Here is a 19,850-nt window from a genome sequence, read left to right on the forward strand (position 1 = left end):
TTTTTAAAGTTGTCCACAATAAGGATAAATCTGTATTGCTTTAGTCATTTCTTGTGTTTTCACCTGGTAGATCATTAGACTGTGCATTATACAGAGATCTGAACTATTTTATTGTGGACTGGGAATTGTGATCACTTAAAATTAGCACAAGTCACTCTCCTACTCCATAATAAAAAGATACCCAGTTTGCACTCTTTTTCCTGCCAGTCCAGATTAGTTTGGAGTGCAAATCTGACAACAACTGCAATCTTCATTTACCTTATGGCTGCTGCTACTGAAATGTTGGTTATCTTTATTATGATTCATCTTTCGACTATTTTAATTCCTAATTGTTTCAGTCTATAAAATGAGAAATTAGACATCACTATCCTTTAAATCAGCGCCATCAAACCAGCTATTTGCCAAAAGAGCTAATATTAATAAACATAAAGAACACAAAAAAGTTAGCATTGGCTGTATGTTTAAACAATTTTTAAGCTAGTTATTTTATTATAAAGTGACTCGGAGCTGACAAGCATGCACCTCCCTGTAATCATATAATTTATCCCTACTCGAGAAATATTGAAGATTAACACTGACGGGCCTCAAGTCCAAAGCAATAAACTCCACAGCTCTCATCATCATATTTTTCCATTTTAATGATGGAAGAGGTTTCACATCCAGCTTGTCTGGGTGCAGCTGCTGCTGTTGGCTGCCGCTGGAGCTGGTGAAGCTGTGGCTGAATTGGACCACACATACTGAAATATGCCAAGTCAAATATGGAAACATCAAGCACTAAACAGTTGTCAGAACAGTCTAACTTAGACAAGTTGGCTTACAGGGTTTAGATGATAGATGACTGCTAAATTCTTAGTCACACACACCTAAAGAATGGAGGGTGACCCTACCATAGTCCATGGAAAAATGTGTATTCCTCAAATCATTGTCACGCAGGCCTAGAGACCAGTTAGCAACCCCCTAGCACACTGGTCACTAAGGAACAATGTGTATTCTCCAACTGGTTAACAAGCGGTTGCTGGATGTTGCTGACATTTGCTAGCTGAAAGTGGTTCCAAAAAGTGTGGCATTAAAAACCCTGTTGCAATTGTTTTTGTTTCCTAGCAGAATGCCACAGTTGCCTTTAGTTTGCATGGAAGATGCCAGCTTATCTGCACCTTAGTAGAAAATGTATCATGTTGCTGAATCCTACACTTTTCCAAACGAGCAACTTTTACTGTAGTTACTTTAGTTGGCAAGTGTTTGCAGACAAGTTTCATGCAAACTGCAAGCGACCAGTTTGCTAGTGACAAAAGCGATCACCAGGATGTCTTAGTGCAGCACCATCTTTGCCACCAAATTTAACTAGTGACAGCCAGCAGGCTGGAACAACGACTCTTCAGTCTGAGAATACACATTTTTGTTGCAAGAGAGTCACAGACTAGTCTCTACATCTGTGTAATTGAGGCCTAAGCTTAAAGTTTACAACAGCGTCACTGTGTCAGTTAGTTTGGAGAAGATAAACATTCAGTAAATGTAAACATTAAGGACATTAAACATAGTAGTGTCTGTTATTTTTGGCAGTGCTGTGAAAACATGGAGTGTTATCAAAACATCTCCATGTTTTCCACGGATCAACCCTGGAAGGCTATCGAGGTAGCTCTTCTTATTATTATTAAAACGGTGGACCGATTACTGAGAATTTGATTATATGAAACAATATCGACAAAATAATTGAGCAATTGCCTGTGAGACTGCAACCCAGATTCTTTAAATGATCACTTTATCAAATTTTCCCCAAGGGCCGCAGAGACTCTTAGTCCCATTTCAAATTTGTCGCTGAACAGATTTACAGTATTTCATCATGTGTCCATAGCAATTCTTTACTCTTGTTATTGTGTTACTTTCATGTTACTCAAATAAAAGCGAAACAGTTTGCAGTTGCCTTTGACTCATACCTGTTTTATCAAGAGAGATAAACTGCACACGATGAAAAGCTCGGTGCTGCACAAACATGTTTGACGAAACCTGATTGTGCTGTACTTTCCTTTCTTTGTGTCTATTTTTGTCTGTGCTCGCTCCGTATGCCACATACTTATGTTCACTTGCTACAGATCTCACCTATTGTTTCTCTTGTCAACACAGATTATGTGGCCTTTCACAAGGTTTGATTTGTGGATTAATATGTTATAAATATAGAGGCAGATCTGATAAGTGCAGTCGGAAACAAGTGCACGCAGGATTGGGTCAGTGGGGCTGATTTAAAAAAAGATTCAGTATCATAAAATGATGCCCAAAGTGGTTTCTGTAATAGCATACAAGTAAAACTTTTAATTCAGTTTTTATACTGTATCCAGTCATGATGTGGTCCTACCTTTTTCAAAGGGGCTTCATAAGGGAGCAGAACTAAACTCTTTGTTAATTTTGATTGATGAAGACACGCGATAGGCCTCAGGGTTCTTATTACCCTGAAGTACTGCAAATGGATGTTGTGCTAATACATTGGGTTTCTGGTCTGCTGCTTACAGCCAAATCCTCCAAAAACAATAAACTTGAAATTCAGCATGATAATAACAATATGCAAAGTCATCTGTCAAAAGTCAGTTTGCAGCCAAAGGCAAAAGGCAGACAGTGAGAGAGGAAAGCAAAAAGAAATGCTAAATGTCTCCATATTATAAACATTCGGTAAGTTCCTTGAGGTGAATTCTTTTGGCAGAATTAGACTGAAATCATGAATCATACTTCAGCTTGTCGCGCTTTTCTTTCTGTTTTCTTCAGCAGTTGCTGTCTGTGTGATGAAAACCTGAACAAATCGAACGAAAAGTGATCCTTTTTTTCAAGGGACTGGACATTTAAACCTGATTACAGTCGCATTATGATTTCGCAAGGCTGTGGACGCCGTCCCAAGTTTTCCTGTTATGGAAATTGCTGAAGCTTAAAACTTACGTTCCGGTCAAGAGGACATTTAGGCCCATGTTAATACCTTTTTGGGTAAAACGATGCAAGGCTAGAGAGGCCTGTGCAAGATCTGAGGTAACCTTACTCATTCCTAACTAGGTACATTGTCTTTGCTTCTATGTCATAACCAGTTTGATACTGAGGTTGCTAGCTCTCGGGCAAGTGATAAATCTATCCATAATCCACCCGTCCTTTAAGTTTAAAAAGAAAAAAAAAAGAATAAATAAATCAAAATTTGTGGTCGTAAAGGTCATAAAAATAGCAGAAATTGCTATATTTAAATTATTTTTCTGTACTGCTGTATTTGAAATACAAATTATTAAACTGCTAAACATAACAGTCTCAGAGTATAGTTGTAGTGTAACTTGATAGTACAGATCTTTGTACTTGAGTCACCCTTTTATTTCATAGCAGCCAAACAATTCCCATTTGCATGCATGTTTGCAGCCAACCTTGCAAAACTATTTATTAACTTAAAAAGCATTTTTGAGATACAGTGTGGAGATACAACGTCAGTTTGGAGAAAACAAGACTCTTGGACACAGTCGTGTCAAAAGGACAACCTTTACTCCTTCTATCTAAATTAAGAGGTCAAGTAGCAGCCAGTTCAAATGATTGATTTTGATTCACTGAATGCAAGTGTGACAAACTCCGTAAAAGCAAAACGTTTTGACAGGTTGCCGGTCTGGAGCATTCAAGTGTGTGTTCACTCTTTAGAGGATTGTTGCAGTGTGTTAAAGTCAAAGCAAATTCACCAAAGGTCAGCATGTACAATGCTCTGAGGAATTCTAAAACCTTCAGCTCAGACTCTACAGGCCTCAGTTAGCATGTTAAATATTAAAGTTCATGCAAGTACAACCAGAAAAAGACTAATATATGAATAAGTATGGCTGAGACAGGAGGAAGCCTCTTCTCTTTAAAAAAACAACAACATGACCTCATCTAGATGCTGTAGTTAGATGAAATGCTGTAGTGGGACCTTAAGAGCGCTGTGTATAAAGTAATGGCCGCAAATCCAGTAAACTGAAGCAACATTGCGAAGAAGAGTTGGCCATAATTCCTCTATAATGATGTGACCGAATGATAGTCCTTAAGGAAACCGTTGCTTCAGTTTATTGCAGCTAAATGTTGTTCTATGGCTTATTGAGTCATGAGGTGTATGTACTTGTGAAAACTTTCTCTTTCATATGACTGCATGTTTTGGATGCTATGTAAATAAAGAGTTTATAGTACAGTGGCTTCAATCAGCACAAGGAAAGACCTGATAAATGACTAGCAAACAGAATCTGCAAATTCAAAGGAAGAATTGCCTTACTGTTCGTTTATTTTAGCATGCTGACTGAAAAAAAAAAAAAAAATCAAAAGCTACCACTGAAAGCGTTTCAACAGTTGCTGGTATTTGGTATAATTATAGTGAAGTGATTGGGTGCTTGCCGAGGGGCCTTGAAGAGCCTTTCAGCTTCTATAGCTGCATTCAGGAGTCAGAACAGAGACGAGCTGGTTTCACCGTCCCCAAGACACACAGTGCATGAGTGTTACGCAACATTATGGCCCATTAGCGCTTCCCATTTCTCATGACAGTTTTTGGTCGCTTATATTTCCACTATTTTAAAGCCACTGTTAAGTGATTGCATAAATGTGTCCATTCATCTCCAAGTAGTTATTTTGTTAATGCTGCACATACACCCAGGAATGGCATGTTCAGCTTTTTGTTTTGTATTTTAATCACACATCCTCTCCTACAGGCCGGTGAGGTGTGAGTGGAGGACACAAGTGTACAGCTCCCTATAGCACTGTATTCTCTAAGTCACTTTTGAGTGTTTTTACTTGGATTATAACTAAGTAAATTAAATCTGCCAGACAGTCAGCTACAATTAAATAAGGGGCTTGATATAAACTAAAGGGCTGTATTTTGACCTAACATCTGCCAGAGTGTACACACTGGGATTAGAGTCCACTTATTTATGAGAGCTCTGTTTCTGGTGATCTCAGGGCTTGGAATTCACTTGATTTGTTGAACCAAAATAAATGCCGCTGGCCAGGCTATTATGCTTCAGCTGTGATTTAATCGGTGCAGATGGAATCGAACAGATTTTCAGGAAATCAAAATAGAAATCGTAATGGAGCCTGTCAGTTTTGGATCCAGGAAGCTGGACTGTACCGGGGGAAGCCTTTGGAGAGGAGGCTAATCACTTTCAGATGACCCGGTGAAGACGTGAAAGCGTGCTCTCTTTCCTGTGTGTCGATGTGTGCACAGATGTTCGCTTGATATTACTTTCACCAAAAACAATGAGATGAATCAATAATTAGAGAAATGTGTTTCAGATTGAGACACCTCATCAAGCAGTGGACGGTTGTCCAATGTGGAATTACCTAAGATGAGTAAGGCTGTGTAGAAGCACTGCATTACAGGCAGTTTCAGAAGGCTGACCCTAGAGGAAACTGTGCCCTTGAAGTGCTCAGCAGCGTCTTCATCTGCTGCCATTTCTCCCTTCAGTGTGTGCCCTTTACTTTTCACTATCACAATCATAAATTCTAAAAACCAATTGCTTAACTTGGTCTCTCAACATATGTGGCTTTTGTTGCACATGGGGTCCTATCATGTATCACTGTTATAGCTTTTAGACCCTCTTGCTTCACGTACACTTTCCTTAGTGAGCTCAGTCTGGGGTTTTTGGGTTTTTTTTTTTCTTTCTTTGATAAGCGGAAGCCCATCCCTTTCCTTTTTGGGACAGGCGCATAACCCTCGCCAAACACCTCTCTTATGACGGATGACTTCACTCAGTCATTGCAGACAGAGCCCTGGATAGCTCTGCAATGCATGCATACTTACGGCAAATCCCCAAACGCACACACATATATGCACACGCACACAGTCGGTGCTGCTGACCTTGTATAGAGGTTGCAGCTTCATAAAAAGACCAAAATACCTCTTAATCTTGTTCTACCAGCGCAAGGAAGAGGAAGAAATCTCCCTCGTCTATATAGTGCCACGCCACTGTCTGACTGAGAGGTGTCCATGACTAAAAGAGGCACAGCATTCCCCAAAAAAAAGAATGTACATAAAAACAGCTCTATTGCAATATGTGCATTTCTTGTGAGTTACACAAGATGCAGTTAGCTCTTAATATAAAGCATACTGTTTGTTTAGACTGTTTGTGAACTGTCTGCAGTTTGTTTGTTGTTAAACTGGCTTGTGTTTACAGTAAAACAGGATTTCGGTTTCGGTTACAGCCTCCCATTGCACATGAAATATCGTCTCCAGAAACAGGTTTTTCCAGGCAGTGTGAAGACATTTATGCCTGTGAATGTTGGGACTTGTTTGAATGTGTAACAACGCAAGAGGCAGAGGGATGTTTATCTATCTGTCGACTACTTTTTTTTTCTTTTTTTTTCCTACAGGTGTATATTTTGGCATGGATGTGTTCTTGCTTTCTCAAAGCCAAGAAATGTCCCCATAATGTGTAGCAGGAGTTGAGCTACACTGATTACTGATGTTTTCTCACAGCTACAATGATGGTATAAAGAGCCAGAGTCAAAGCGGTCAGCCGCTGACCCTGTAGTATCAGTCTGGTATGTGTTCCTCTTTTCAAATAGTGTTTTTTTCCTTCTCCTGGGACCAAGAAGCTGGAGCTGTTAAAAGGCCTCTTAATGCTACTGGGCCAATTGCAGCCATGCACTTAATCATTTCAGTATTGTTTTTTGTCCCAGATCCAAGAAGAAAAAATCCGAATTCAGACTATTCAAAAGCTTTAAGGACATGAACTTCGAAGTAGAACATAATTACCATTATGTTTATGACATGTTATTAAAGAAACCACTGGAGCACTGCCAGCTGTTACGACTCAAAAAATTGTTACTCTAAGCTGCAATGAATTTCTGTTGGTACCGTGCTTAATTTTCTCACATAATTCAGAAGACTGTGTGCGACATTTTAATGAGAGTGCAGATTGTAAGGAAGAGTTGGTTCTTCATCAACCAAAGGGCTTACAGTTACAAAAAGGTGTGTGTGCGGAAACTCACTGGTTTATGAATTTGCTTTGTTAGAACAGTTTTCATTTGTATCCAATACTTTTAGCTAACACCTTTAACCTATGGTCCTTGCTAGTACTGAGTTGAAACCCTTTTGCTGCCCTAAATGTTTGTGACGTAGATTTACAAAGTGCCGGAAACAGTTTTTTCAGAGATTTTGCTCTATGCTGACATGATAGCATCACACAGTTGCTGCACATCCGTGGTCTGAATCGCCGCAATCGCAAAGCTGCTTTATTTGGTGGCTTGGAGACTATGGAGGCCATTTGAGTTGAGTGAACTCATGTCATGTTCAAGAAATCAGTTTGAGATCATTTAAGCTTTGTTATCCTTCGTTATCCTGCTGGAAGCAGACTTCAGAAAATGGGTACACTCAGGCCATAAAGGGATGGAGGTGGTCAGCACTAATACTTGAAATGATGCTCATTTGGTACTAAGGGATCCAAAGCATGCCAAGAATCACCCACACATTCAAGGAAGGATAGTCCATGCCAAATTCTTACCCTCAGAGCAGAAACTGAGACACATCAGTCCAGGCAACATTTTCTCAATCTTCCTAGCAGCTTCAAGCATTCTGGCCATTCTCTTCTGACCTCTGGCATCAACAAGGCATTTTCTCCATCAGGACTGAGCTCACTGGGTATTTTCTCTTTTTTGGAACAGTCTCTGCAAACCCTGGAGATGGTTTTATGAGAAGATCCCAGTAGATCTACAGTTTCTGAAATACTCAGACCAGCTCGTCTGGCACCAACAACCATGCTACATTCACAGACAGTTAAATCACCTTGCTTCCCCATTTTGATACTTGGTAAAAAGACATTGTTTTGCACATTTTATCAGACAGAAGATAAATGTGGTGTATTAGGTGTTTCAAGCTTCACCATGTATTACCCAAAGATTTTCATAGTTTGTCAAAAGTTTCATGAGTAAAATTCTTTCCCAGACTCTTTTCAGGCTAAACCCAGGAAGAGCTCATACATATTTAGTTGCCTCACGTCTTTGTCTTTCTTTGTTTGGTCTTCTTTTATCTTTTGTATATCTTTGAATGTTACTATTCCCCTCATAGCTTGGCTTGAGTGCTGCGCCAATCTCAGAAACCAAAACTGTGAACCACAGGAAGCTTTAATAGCAAGAATAGAAATTATCTCCTGTAAGTCGGCTAACTTCGCCTTGAAGATGATAAGGCGGCTAATAATAAGACTCTCGTGCCTGATCGTGCACGCTCTTGGCTGAGGTAGTAATGAATGTCAAGCACTTTATCAGAGGCTAGCCGGAGATGTGCCATCTTTGTTTGATAAAGGAGAGATGTTGAGGTCTGCCCTTTCATTCAAGTGCCTACCCTATTTTTTTTTTTTTTTTTTTTTTTGTCAGGTCGTCCCTTGCTGCGCTCTCCTTCTTCATCCACTTCTCAAAGGGAAAGCCCAAAGCAGATCGAGGCTGGGAGCCGTCATGTCACTCATCTCTCAGCCTGCCCTCTGCTTGCTCTCCTCAGATGTCCAATCAGCCTAATTTTAGCTTGTTTTAGATGGCCGTGTTAAATATGTCTCTGTGTCCCCAAGCGTGCCATGATGCAGATGATCTGTGTGCATGGAAAGCACACTCACGCTGTGTTTTCTTTTTTTTTTTTTAAATGATGCTCCTGTGTGGTTTCTATTTAACAGTGAGCAGATTTAGCACAGGAAGGCCTATTTGTGAGGTGGGGTGGAGAGCATGGAGAGACATGTAATGCCGTTTTTAGGAGTCCCTTTACCTTTCAACGATTGGAAAAAAGCTGATTTTAGCATCCAGACACATAGCTGAAAATGTCACCAGTAGACAGAGGTATATTAAGTTGCTGGTGCTGAGGCAGTTTGTTTTGTAAACACTTGTGGTAGCTATTTGGATGTATACATATGGTTTTACTCTCTGACAAAGACTATATATAAACTGGCTTCAGTAAATTTTTGGAAATATAATCTTTGCATTTAAAGGCTCGGAGGACTGGAGCTGTGGTAAGTCTCACTTGCACACTTGGAGTTATGGTAGAAAAAAAAATAGTGCACCCTTTATCAGTTCTAGGCTTTAACATATCAGGACATAGTTTAAGAAAATCATCTTTCTTTAGCAGCTATTAAAATTATTTAAATCTAGCCTTAGGTGTAAAATGACACCCAGCAGTTTCCACTGTTCCATCATTTATTTAACAAAAACTAAACCCAAATGCAGAAGCAGAGTGTGAAATATTAAATACACCCCGTGATTCAGTAGCTTGTACAACTTTTAGCAGTAACAGCTTAAAGTAATTGTTTTCTGAATGACCTTATTAGTCTCTCACATCATTGCGGAGAAATTTTGGCCCGGTCTTCTTTACGTTGCTTCAGTTCATTGAGGTTTGCAGGTATTTGTTTTATGCGCAGTTCTCTTAAGGTCCACCTACAGTTTCATTCTGGTTGAATTCAAGACTTTGACTGGGAAATCGCTTTTCTTTTTCAACCATTCTGTTGCAGATTTGCTGCTGTCCTTGAGATCATTGTTCTGTTGCATGGCCTAATTTGACAAGCTTTAGCTGTTGGACAGGTCATGAACTTCAACATGTAACTTGCTAACTAAGGCCTTTAGGGTCTAAGACGTAGCTTTTAGGTTTGTTGCACTGTACAATCTGACCTTTAGCAGAATTAGCTGGGATGTCCTAGAACGATTGATGGGTAGCAGTAATTGACTTTCTAAGATAAGTTTTCATCCTTGGCATTGTGTTAACATATACCTGAATATACTAGAGCAGCCAACTGCTAAATCTTCTGCTTTTATAGAGGTGCTCACACTTGCTGATGATCAGTTAATCAAGTGCATTTAATGAGCAGCACCTGGCTCCTACTTACCCTCCTAATTCCTACTTGAAGCAGTGAAAATGTCCGTAGTTTTTCACACGCTGTGTCTGCATGTTGGCTCAGTGTCTATTGAATAAGTAATGGCACAAATCTCATGTCATGTGGTTCAGCAGAGGTTGCATTTACTTAATTTTAAGACGTGCGAGAGACCAGTGTATTTTCATCATGTTGTGATACATAAAACCTCAAAACTGAAAGAGGGTGTACTTTCTTTTTACCATGACTGTAAGAAACAAGCAAAAGAAACCACAGGACCCTGAGCTAGAGACAGCGAGACAGGGCCTCAAACACAGGACCTCTTTTTCCTTCAGTGTTACATAAAGCTGTTATGTCCTACTGTGATGGAGCCACTGGGCCTGCAGCTATAGCTTTCCCCCACTTAAAGTGCTGATATGTTTCGGGAACATATAAACATTGAAAAATTTTGTTCATACTTTTGAAGCCTTAGTGCAGAGAGAGCTTTAGAATGAATATGTTATAAAACAGAGAAGCCGGAAGCCACCATTTGTTTAGAGTGGCAGGTGTGATGAATAAACAGTGTATAGACTGAGGATATAAAACAAAATAGTGTTATACAAGGAAATATGCAGATTACTAAGTGGCTACATTAATTTCATTTAGTCCTCCTGACTCTGTTTTCTACTTGCAAAGACTGTAAATTGATTCATTTTTTGCAGCTGTAAAGCCAGAGTGCTAATAAAAATTATTAGAGAACAAATAAAGGCAGTGTGCATGAATTTAGATTTGAATGTGCTCTGTAAAAAAAAAAAAAAAAAAAAACCCTCCACAAACAAGTGATTACATAACATCGCTGTGTGTGTGTGTGTTCTTTTTTTCTTCTTCTTTTTTCCACAGACAGCGAGATGGTCCCACTGGATTGCCTGCGTCCTCGTTCTCTCGCTTCCGCCCACCAGACCGCCATTCAGCGAAGCAGTGGTGACCCTCGCCTCTCCGTCAGCCTGTGTGACCTGAGCCTGCAGCAGCAAGAGATGCATCTGGAGGAAGATGATGAGGATGAGGAGCAGCTACATCCCCTGAGCTCCTCCTCCTCCTGCCATGTGCCCCAAAACTCACAGAACTCACAGCAGTGCTCGCTTCTGCCCAGCCATTTGGACAATGATCTGCACTTTCACTCTGTGCACGGCATCCACGTAACCGTGCTGGATAAGCACACGGTGGCTCGGCTGGATCACCGCGGTGATGAAAGGACATTGGTGTTCACCAGCCGACCAATGCGCTGCTCAGAGACTGTATTTGTGAAGGTGAAAGCAGGTGTCTCGCGGCCCGGGTCGCTTTCTTATGGCGTGACATCCTGTGACCCCGCCACCCTGAGGCCCATTGATCTGCCGTCTAACCCAGAGTCCCTGGTTGACCGCAAGGAATTCTGGGCTGTGCGTCGCGTAGCGATGCCACTCCACAGCGGCGATATCTTGGGCTTTGTGGTGAACGCAGAGGGGGAGGTTATGATGAGCCATAATGGCGTCAGTGCAGGGATGCAGCTGTGCGTCGATAACTCCAGGCCTCTCTGGATGTTCTTCGGTCTGCACGGCACCATCACACAACTCAGGATTTTAGGTAGATTCAGTTGATCTTTTCATGTTTTTATCTTTTCAGTGTGTGTGTGTGTGTGTGTGTGTGTGTGTGTGTGTGTGTGTGTGTGTGAGATACCTAAAAATCTATTTTTATGTTCTTAAATCAAATTTGGATTAGAACAAATTCAGGAAAAACCTAAGCTATCACAAGAATGGACTCCATCACTGTTATTGCTCCCTCAGAAAACACTAAGATTTTTTTACCTAAGAGCTGCTTGCATTGAAGCCATGTTTAACTGTCGAGCCACAGCCCTTTTAGAAAATGAGTTTTTGGTAATTAGATTTCAGTCTTTTATTAGATTTCAGTTTTTCAAGATTTTTGTTCCTTTTTCCTCCTTCTGAATAATTAAATCTTCGTTCAAGGAAATCAGATGTGCTCACAGATCTTTGCAGGGTGTCAGTTGTAACTTTCCGTTCTTAACTGAGTGCGTGATCGTGGAATGACCTTTGGAAGCTGAATTCCCACTCAGTCAAGTCATGAAATAGTTTCTCCCTCCTCTGTTGTCTGGGGCTGCTCTCTGCCTTTTTATCAACTCATATATCGCTTTTGGAATTTACATCCAACCCCCACGATTTGCCCGTGAATGTTAACTTTGTACCGTCGGATGAACAGACCTCGTATCAGCTGGGTTTGATTCCAGCAGATTTCACACAGTGGTAACGTGACGTTACCTCAAGGTACTCTGAACTAAAAGTGTGGGTGTGCGTACACAGTTCAGGACTCAGAATGAAAAAAAGTAGGAACAGATAATTGCGCTCTCCAAAATAATTTCTTGGTTGGAAATGAAATGATATGGGTTATATGTAAATGCTGTAGTGATTATGACTGAGTAAAAACAGATTTCTTTTCAGGGAGCTTTGAGGAAATTGATTTGCCTTCAGGCTCTGTCCAAGAGCTACAGATCACTTGATTGTTCAACTCTTCAGAACATGTAATCAGTCTACTCTGTACATATTTGAATCTCTTTGGGAGAGTTTCAAAACAGGGTTTACTGTAGGTGGAAAATTGAAGGCCCTCGTGTCAGTAAAAGGTTATTTTTCTAGGTCATTTGACATTCAGCATCTGCCCTCATTTTGTGCAGAACGAGGTTAAGATTGAAATATTTATTTTGATTTCCTCAGTGGTAAGTCTCCTGCACTTTAAGGATTTTTATAAGCTGGAGCTTGGACATAGTTTATTTGCCTGTATTGGTAAAATATCACAGCAGGCAGGAATCATGAGTGAGTGCTTGTGATCTGTTTATCTTCATCGCAGATTAAGTCTTGATAGAGAACAGTTTTCTTACAGCTCAGAATTACACGATATACATCTTTTCATAGAAAATCTAACATTTGAGATGAAAAAGAGGGTCAAAATACTCTGGTTGGTTAGTTTTTTTTTTTTCTATAATAATTCATCTGTGGATTCTCTGCTCTCTCTCCTTTCATGTAGTCAGTCAGACCAGGAACTGAAGAGGTTATTTCTGTCTTGCGTGGGCTCCCAGCAGTCAGCATTATGTATCAGGAGGGTGCCTGTGATCGCTCCTCATGATGCCCTCCATATGCATTATTAAAATGTAATTGCATGGAGAATTGCAATGCTGGGTTTTCCACCCACAGCCAGTTCCTGTCACACTGGTCCTCGAGTCGTCTCTGTACTTCCTCTTTTCCTTCTGCCTTTTTCTTCCTCTTTCTCCCTCCCATCCTGATTCTTTGGGGGTATGAGCATTCTTCGAGTCATTACCCACTCCAGCTGTGGGGAGTGCATTTGTGACGACTCTGCTCACCCACTCGCAGCATCCCGCACGCCATGAGTTGCCATGGAAACATCTAGCCAGTGAGGCAAGTGACAGTTTGTCGTGGCTGGGTGTTGTCAAGCCCGTGAAGCGGAACAGATGGGAGACTGTTGCTCTCACGTGGTCATTTTGTCCATGTTATCTCAGAAACAGTGATTTGATCTTTTCATGGGTCGGTCTAAGGGTCTACTCGTGTAATTACATGCTAATTTCAGTTGTAAATGTGATTAATACATATATGAGCTGTAATTTATTAATATTTTCAAGAAAGATTCGGCAGAGAATTATCACCTAACTCTGACCACAGAGCTTCCAGCTTCTTTCAGTTCATTTTTGTGGTTGTGCTCCCCACAGCAAGTAACCTCTTCTTAAATTAGGGTTTAAATGAACCATTTGTTATAAAGTTGTGATCTATAGTAATAGCATTAGTATTAAAAAATGTATTTTTTAATACTAATGCTACTTATTTTTTAGCACTCTGTTTTAGATGGCAGTTACTCAGAATTAGCTGCTGAACTGGCATCTTTTAAAATTTGTGCCTTACATATTTATGTTAATTTTGATCAATCACAATATCAAAAAATGTAGTTGATGCAAGAAAACTCTGCAGGTATTCTTGCAGACAGCTCCAAAATCCTTCACCAGTAGGACAGGACAGCTTGTATCATGCCACTTGGTGTTGCTTGTGGAGCTTAATGCGTTGGCTATGAATAGACTGTACAGTCACCGGCCACTTTGTTAAGTACACCTGTTCAGCTGCTTGTGTATCAGCCAATCGCCAGTGGCGTGTCTAGAAAATTTTTGTTGGGGGGGCCAGGTAGGGGCACAGATTTGGAGAAGGGTGGCAGATTTAATTGGCAGATAATGTTTTTTAAAAAAAAAATTCTACCAACCCTTAACCATAATTCAATAATCCTATAAACCTAATAACCAAATGCACTTTTAACTCTTATTAGAATGAGATTTTAACCACTACGGTGCAAAGTTTTTAGATACTGCGTTGATAAAGTACAAGAGATACAATCAGTGCTTTGTCAGTGTTTACTCAGCATTCAAGGACAGCAATATTTGCATAGTATTTTTACTGACATATACTGCACATATGTTTTGGGCAAAAACATTTTTGAATATTAAAATACGAACATTTGTAGCAAACAATTGACAAATTAGCCATTCCAATGCAAAACTTTCTCTGCCTGTTAAAAAAAGAAGATAATCTTCTCACAAACTGGTGTTTGATTTTGAAACAGGAAAAAAGTGGAGAAACAACTGAAAAGACTAATATTTGAATAAAACCTGAAAGCAAGTAAATACTTTCTATGCTGCCTTATGGTAAACTTTGGTAATATTGATAAAGAACAACACTGGCTGATGATGAAATACATTCAGCTGGCATGGTGACACTGCCAGTATAACCTGCAGGGCTGGACTGGGACAGAAAATCGGGCATTTTGACTACAGACCGACCCACCAGGTATTAAAGCCATAAAGCCTTTGAATGAAAACAAACCCTGTTGTGACAGTGATGTACAGTCTTTTTGGTATATGTATGATTTCTATACATTTTACGTCAGATAAAAACTTTGGTTGTAAGATTTAGATAATTATTTAATAAAAGCTAGATATTTTAAATGAGAATAGGAAAGAAAAGTATTTCTTTGTGCCCCCTTTCCCTGTTAATGCCCTACCTGGCCCCCTGGCAAAACTTTGCTAGACCCGCCCCTGCACAGTTACCAGCTGTCAGCTACATAAAAAAGGATCCTGGTGGGTGGTCTTCACGTTTCCCTCTCACCAGATATCCAAACCGACATCATGACCAGCAGCTTTACAGCTGTGGCTCCAGCAAACATCAGCTGATACTAGAAATTAATATTAAATAAATTCTAACAACAGCCGATCAAGCTTAAACGTGCTGCTGTTGTTTAGCGCGACATCTGCTGGTTTCGTCTTTCTGGCGCAAAGTGGGCGATAAACAAACAAGAGAGAAAAGCCGATCAGCTGATCATCGATCAGTTTCATGATTGAAGTAGCAACAGGAGAGGGAGGATGAGAGAAGAGGCAGCTGTGCAGCGTAAAGACAGAATAAATCCAGCTTTGTGTCTTTTTCCATTCTAGCTGAAGTTCGGGACAAACTGCGTCTCTTCTCAGCTCAATACGAAACGTGTAATATTTTCTCTGATTGAGGGACCATTCCATTTTTTTAAGGAGCCGTTGGCAACTCTACTAACTAACCTTATGAATAAAATAAAGTTCACTATCAGTAACATCATAGCAACCGAACAGCTGTATAAAAACTCCAAGCTGGCTAGAACGCAGTATGAGTTATTGCAACTGACAGTAAAAAGTCAGCACAACGAAAATAAACTCCACCTAAACTTAGTTCATATCTGACCCAGATAGACTGCAGGTCATAACTTCTTACCTGAAGTTCAGTTCACCTGACACTCGGACTGGCGGCTGCCTCGGGGCTCTCCTCCTGCCTCCCCTTCCCTCATCCACCTGCTGCCTCTGTGGAAGCCCCGCCATAGCCACCACCAAACAACGGAGTTATTTCTACACATCGACCTGCATCTGGCCAATCCACCACCTCTCATTGTTCATGCCGTTACAAAAAAAATAAAAAATAAGTCAAATAAGCCCGATGGCCAGTCCAGCTATGTTAACCTGCAACCAAATCTGCAGCTCCATACAGCAATGTTACGACTTAGATTACATCTTATAACTCATAACTCTTATGTTAGCTCCCCTCTGTAGCATACTGTCTGAAATATTCCACGGCTGCAATAATTCTTTAAGTGTTATTTTTTCCTTGGTATTCTAATTTCGCCGAAGTTTACTAAACTCAACAAACTTAATATTACTTACCGGGACATTTATTCTGTCCTCATTTTCTTTCACCGAAAAATTGTTTCCTGCAGTGACGTCTTTCGTGCTTGGCTCTCCTACCTTTGCTAACGTGATGCACATAGCGCAGAAGCCGATGCTGCATTCACTTACACTCGGATATCTGAGCGTCACCGTGAAAACATAATCGGACATTTGATATTTGATTGAATTTTATTGTTTTGCCTTTGGGGTGGCACCTGGGGTGGCCAGTCTGGTTGGGGGGGTGGCCTGTGCCCCCCCAGGCCACCCCGCTGGACACGCCATTGCCAATCGCACATCAGCAACCAAACACATTCAGACATATAGACATGGTCGAGATAACCTGCTGAAATTCAAACTGAGCGTCAGAATTGAGAGAAAAGGTGATTTAAGTGACTTAATGTTATATAGATGTTTGCCCCAGATGGACTCTAGTGTTCACAAAAAAACTGTCCAGTCAGGAGCACTGTCTCTGGGCAAAACACACCAGAAGTTCACCAACACATTAACTCAGAGCTGCCACATAAGCGCTTAATGGAGTGCCGTTTAAATGCTACTGTATGCATACATCCTCTCACTTTAAAATGTATAACTTTATGAATAAATAAACAGATGACTCTGAGAAGAGTGTGTCTCAGCAAAGTGCTGCGATCATCAGTCCCAGCGCTGACCTTAAATGCAAGTAAATTAGGGAACGTTTAAGCACGCATAACCAGAAGCAGTGTGTTCATGCAGACTTTGCTCCATCTACTGATTTTTTTTTCTTCTTTCTTTCACACAAACACACTGGTGGTTGCATGATTAAAAAGCTACTATGACTTGTTTACATAAGCTGAAACTGAACTGCAAGCGGTTCAAGTGGTCCAAGGAAAAGGCATCAGAGTTCAGTGCAGCAAATCGGGTCACGTAGCTACAGTTATGCAACAAACTGTATACATTTTACAAACCCTATTAACGTGTTCTTGGTTAGAAAAAAAAATCTCACAAAACACAGAGAAGCTAACGTGATAGAACAGCTGCAGAAGTGAGAGAAACCAAAGCAAGTGAAGGACTGCATTGAGACACGCTTAAAGGAAGCAAACGGTTCATCAGTGTTATGATGGAGAAGTAGATGCAAGTGCATTATTCATATAATCCTGTAGATACATGTTGCTATTAGCTGTTTACTGCTAGTTCGTCACTTCTGCAGCTGTTGCTTCACGTTATTGTCGCCCCAAAAGAATTCCTATTTTGTTTTGTGAGTTATGTTCCACTTCTATTGTTTTGGGGGGGGGGGTTTGTGTGTGCTTTTGCAGCATTTTTCTATTTGCTGTCAAAACAGAATATCAAAATCTAGCAATCTTTCAGATGGCCAGCAGAAGGTCGCTTCTTTGGTTCCCAAATGAAATCTGATAGTACGAGAAAATGACCCTACTACTAATTTCATGATCTCATCAAATACTTTTCCAGTGAGTCTGTGGTCTCAATCACTAGATTCAGGTCTTCTTTAATACTACATGATGTTCATTTTCTAAATTATGGTCCCATTTAGAGTAAAATAGAAGACAAAGCAGGGTATGTTTTATGATTTGGCTGCCTTTCCTCCTCCACCTCCTTATGTCTTGCTTGTTTGTTTTCTTTTAAATGCTGGTATGACATCCATCGTTAGTATAAAACCCATGGCTGCATTGCAGTAACTAGAGCTGACTCATAATTGATTGGATTTTGGGGTATGGTGGTAAAAAAGAATAATATTTAGTCAACCTTTAGCAAAATTTATGGGGACAAAAACACAGTTAAAAAATGAGTTTCCCTCACACCTGACACCAGGAAAACACGTTTAGCATGGCAGTGAGTTCACTGTACTAGCACATAAGCTAGTTGCTAAAAGAAAATATGCAGTACTGGATGAATGGAGGAGTTAAGTGGGGGGTAAAACAGGGCTAAAAGGAGAGCGAATATCAAACTTGGGTTTGGTGGAGGAATGCTAATGTTCATCCATAATTGCTTGATGTGTAAATAAACAAGTGTTGAAAGCCACTATACACATGCTCAACCACAAATAAGTCTCCTGCACTGCCAGCACAACCAAAGACACACATACTCACGATCTCACAGCCAGCCATGAATGCATAATACAAGAGAAGACAGAAGGGTACATGAATAGACAAGAAGGTTATCCATTTGGCCTTATTGGAGTTCACCAACACATTAACTCAGAGCTGCCACATAAGCGCTTAATGGAGTACCGTTTAAATGCTACTGTATGCATATGTCCTCTCACTTTAAAATATATAATAACTTTAGGAATAAATAAACAGATGACTCTGAGAAGAGTGTGTTTCAGCAAAGTGCTGCGATCATCAGTCCCAGCGCTGACCTTAAATGCAAGCAAATTAGGGAACGTTTAAGCACGCATAACCAGAAGCAGTGTGTTCATGCAGACTTTGCTCCATCTACTGATTTTTTTTTTTTCTTCTTTCTTTCACACAAACACACTGGTGGTTGCATGATTAAAAAGCTACTATGACTTGTTTACATAAGCTGAAACTGAACTGCAAGCGGTTCAAGTGGTCCAAGGAAAAGGCATCAGAGTTCAGGGCAGCGAATAGGGGCACGTAGCTACAGTTACGCAACAAACTGTATACATTTTACAAACCCTATTAACGTTTTCCCTTCCTTTTTTTGTGAATTTACAGCGTTTTGCTTTTTTCCTGCATTTTCCCACCATCTGTGGTTCTTCGTTTTTTTTCTTGTTCTCCACTCCACATTGTATTGTAAGAAAATTTGGATAAGCAAATAGTGGAATTGAATGAAAACCACTGACATTAGATAATTTGACACATGGAAGCATGGTGGCGCCAAGTAAGTGACCAAACCAACTGTGTAGCAGTATTTCAATGTAAAACAACAATGCTACATCACTGCCAGGCAGACTTGATCAGATTTTGTCTTTCTATGAAATCGGGGTTGGTACGCTCTTCTGTGAGGAGAGATGAAGTGCCAGTATGACGCTAGAGCCTGTAGTTATCGGTTGCGGATGGGGACACATCACATGGGACGCACAAGAGAGCGTCTGTAGAGAGGGGTTTTTTTTGTACCCTACCCGGAGGTATTGTGGGCTCGTGAAGGAAGAAGGAAAAGTAGGGTGAGGGGAGATTACATCAATTCATAGGCTCCTGACTCACTCACACGCCTACACACACACTGTAGACTCATAAGTCATCTGCTTGGTGATAGAGAATATTTGACGTACGTGTAAGGGAGAGAATGACAGGCTGAGATAGCGACAGAGATGTAACAAGACATCAAACCTCCTACATTAGCTAATTATCAGCCCTGACTCTCAAAGATGCGGACGATTGAAAAGTGAAATGTTTAATCTTTGCATGTGAAACTTTGGCACTTTTGAATACTTCTATAAAGGTATCGTTTCCTCTCTATCCCCAGGCTCATCTCAGCACCCAGACCTGCGAGGCCCATCGGTGCCCAGCTCTCCATCATTTACACCAAACACACCCACAATGCTTTGCAGTGGCAACTCTGAGTCCAACCTCAACACTCCTTTGAATATCAACCTCAATTCAAGTCTCAACTCCAACTACCACACGCTTTTTTCCTCCTCAACAGGTTTGTCCAAGCGTTTTGGGTTTTTTTCTTTCCTTTCTTTGCGTATCTTTTCGGAGAAGTTTCGTGACATCTTTACAAGCCATGTCATGGTCTCCGATTCAAGTATTTCCACATGCCTTGTTTTTTCCAGATTTTCCATTGTGTTTATAAAAAGAAAATGTTTATGAAATTTACAT

The 19,850-nt window shown here is 40.5% G+C and overlaps 1 protein-coding gene across 1 annotated transcript in view; it reads left to right on the plus strand.

Annotated features, from left to right (window-relative positions):
• The window catches only part of LOC146695379 (E3 ubiquitin-protein ligase NEURL1-like), a 37,223-nt gene that overhangs the window by 13,631 nt on the left and 3,742 nt on the right, over positions 1-19,850 (plus strand). The window contains exons 4-5 of the mRNA XM_085477489.1: positions 10,689-11,408; positions 19,495-19,674. Of these exons, the coding sequence (XP_085333615.1) occupies positions 10,689-11,408; positions 19,495-19,674 (900 nt within the window). The remainder of the gene's footprint in view (positions 1-10,688; positions 11,409-19,494; positions 19,675-19,850) is intronic.

The sequence above is a fragment of the Copadichromis virginalis genome, linkage group LG13 (genome assembly GCF_057382275.1).
Source record: "Copadichromis virginalis isolate Kocher_CV1m ecotype Utaka linkage group LG13, C_Virginalis_male_GT1.1, whole genome shotgun sequence".
Lineage (NCBI taxonomy): Eukaryota > Metazoa > Chordata > Actinopteri > Cichliformes > Cichlidae > Copadichromis > Copadichromis virginalis.